At 35.6% G+C, this 1,784-nt stretch overlaps 1 protein-coding gene across 1 annotated transcript in view; it reads right to left on the reverse strand.

Moving 5' to 3' along the window:
* LOC111692818 (laccase-10-like) overlaps positions 1 to 1,756 on the reverse strand; it is a gene marked incomplete at its 3' end in the record, with an annotated part of 3,556 nt that extends 1,800 nt beyond the window's left edge. The window contains exons 1-3 of the mRNA XM_023456943.1: positions 1,658 to 1,756; positions 627 to 816; positions 326 to 504 (exon numbers count right to left, since the gene is read on the reverse strand). Coding sequence (XP_023312711.1) covers positions 326 to 504; positions 627 to 765 — 318 coding nt within the window. The remainder of the gene's footprint in view (positions 1 to 325; positions 505 to 626; positions 817 to 1,657) is intronic.
* Positions 1,757 to 1,784: the final 28 nt, after the last annotated feature.

Genomic DNA, 1,784 nt, shown 5'->3' on the forward strand with positions numbered 1-1,784 from the left:
CCCATTGGAAAAGGAAGAGAATATAACAGAAATAAAAGGAAAAATAATTTACGGGCGATCTGAGTTCGGGAAGGGGAAGGGGGTGAGTTTTTAAGGGTAAAAAACGGTTTATCTTGATTTCCGGAAAAACTACAAGTCTTATGCTTACTTTACTTTACCGCTTACTTTATTTTTACAAAGCCGAGTAGTAAATCTGCTTTCAGTGTTCTGAATCTGGTGGATCCTTGAGGTACACCAGAAATAGCTTAGAAAGTATTAGATTTAATTGTTCATATATTTCTTTCAAAAACATTTTTACATCTAACAGAAAAGATATGTGACTTACGTGTATACCGTGAGGGCACTCGCAGTAATTTTCGACGCAGTTTTTGTCCTTGACGGTATCTTTATTACAGAACATGTCCTTAGTTATTTCATTTCTTTGGGGAAGAAGCGGAAATGAAGGCGTCTTCATGGAGATGTGGTTGAACTGGGGTGTGAGCAGGGCCAGATTTATATCACTTACTGAAACAAAAAAACAAAAATTTAATAGAAAGTATCAAATAGAAGAATCTGGCGTACGGGATAATAATAATAATACGCCAGGCCCCTCTCTCGCACAAGCCTTATTCTATCTAAATACTTACTGTTATTAAATCCGTAGTATGGTGCTTTATGAAAGTGAGAATTGTCCAGCTCATAAAAATCGTAAGCAATATAATACTGAAGATCAGGTTTTGACTTTAAAGAAGTGTCCCATTTTTCCAATGACTCCAGCTGGGGCATACTGATGTAGGTCGAATTGCTTTCAATACCACGATTCAAAGCATTTATTTGCTAAAAAAATATATAACTACATTATTCTAGTAAAATCGATTCGACTTCATTAGATTTCTCGTTAGGGTCATCAAACCAAGACTATTTTTATTTTTGTCAATTTTTTTTAGAACTATACAGGATGATTCACAAATAATTATTTTATTTAGTAGTTTTTAAGTTATTTAAAAAAATTTAAAATATTTGTTTAAATAAGTTTAACACTGTTTTAAAATTCACCAAAGAATACGAGTATTCATTTTTGGTCACCATTTGTGAATCGCCCTGTAGAATTATGTTGACTTTTTTTTGGATAGTTTAAATTTTAAATGTGCATGTTTGTATTAGCATTCCGAAATATCAATAAGCAACGTCTTCAGGCAAACTTCCCTCCCATTTAACTTAATTAATTTCTATTTAATTTAATTACAGTTTTATTGTCGAAACCATTAAGAAGGACTTTAATTAGGCATTTAATTTATCTGTTTCCTTTGGCAAATTTTTTCAAGTGAACACGACATTTAATTAAACCAAAAAACTTTTAGTCGATCATAAGTTTTCATACATGGGCGTAGTCAGGGGGGCAGGGGGGCACGCCCCTCCCCCCAATTCGTGCTGCATACATTAAGTTTCAAAAATTACATTATTATTACTGGCCATTTGTCCAGTACAGAATTACCTCTTTGTTTAACAAACTGGCTCTCGGGCCCCCTTAGGAAAATTCCTGGCTACGCCCATGTTCGCAGTTATCCCTTTGCAATGTGCAAAACAATCGAATCAAGAGAAAATGGTTAGGCTTTAACTATGGGCTATTTCAAGCTTCAAAACATGCCATAAGTTCAAATCTGGTTGAAAAACTTACGGTTCCATCGCGATGCGAGGCATCATAATCGACGACTCCCTCAGGATAATCATCCACAGTTGTGTTCAACCCTTCGTACTCCAACACGGCCACCTGGTGGGCTCGCTTGAACCTCTCGTCGCAGTCC

The sequence above is a fragment of the Anoplophora glabripennis genome, unplaced genomic scaffold, assembly GCF_000390285.2.
Source record: "Anoplophora glabripennis isolate ALB-LARVAE unplaced genomic scaffold, Agla_2.0 scaffold3765, whole genome shotgun sequence".
Lineage (NCBI taxonomy): Eukaryota > Metazoa > Arthropoda > Insecta > Coleoptera > Cerambycidae > Anoplophora > Anoplophora glabripennis.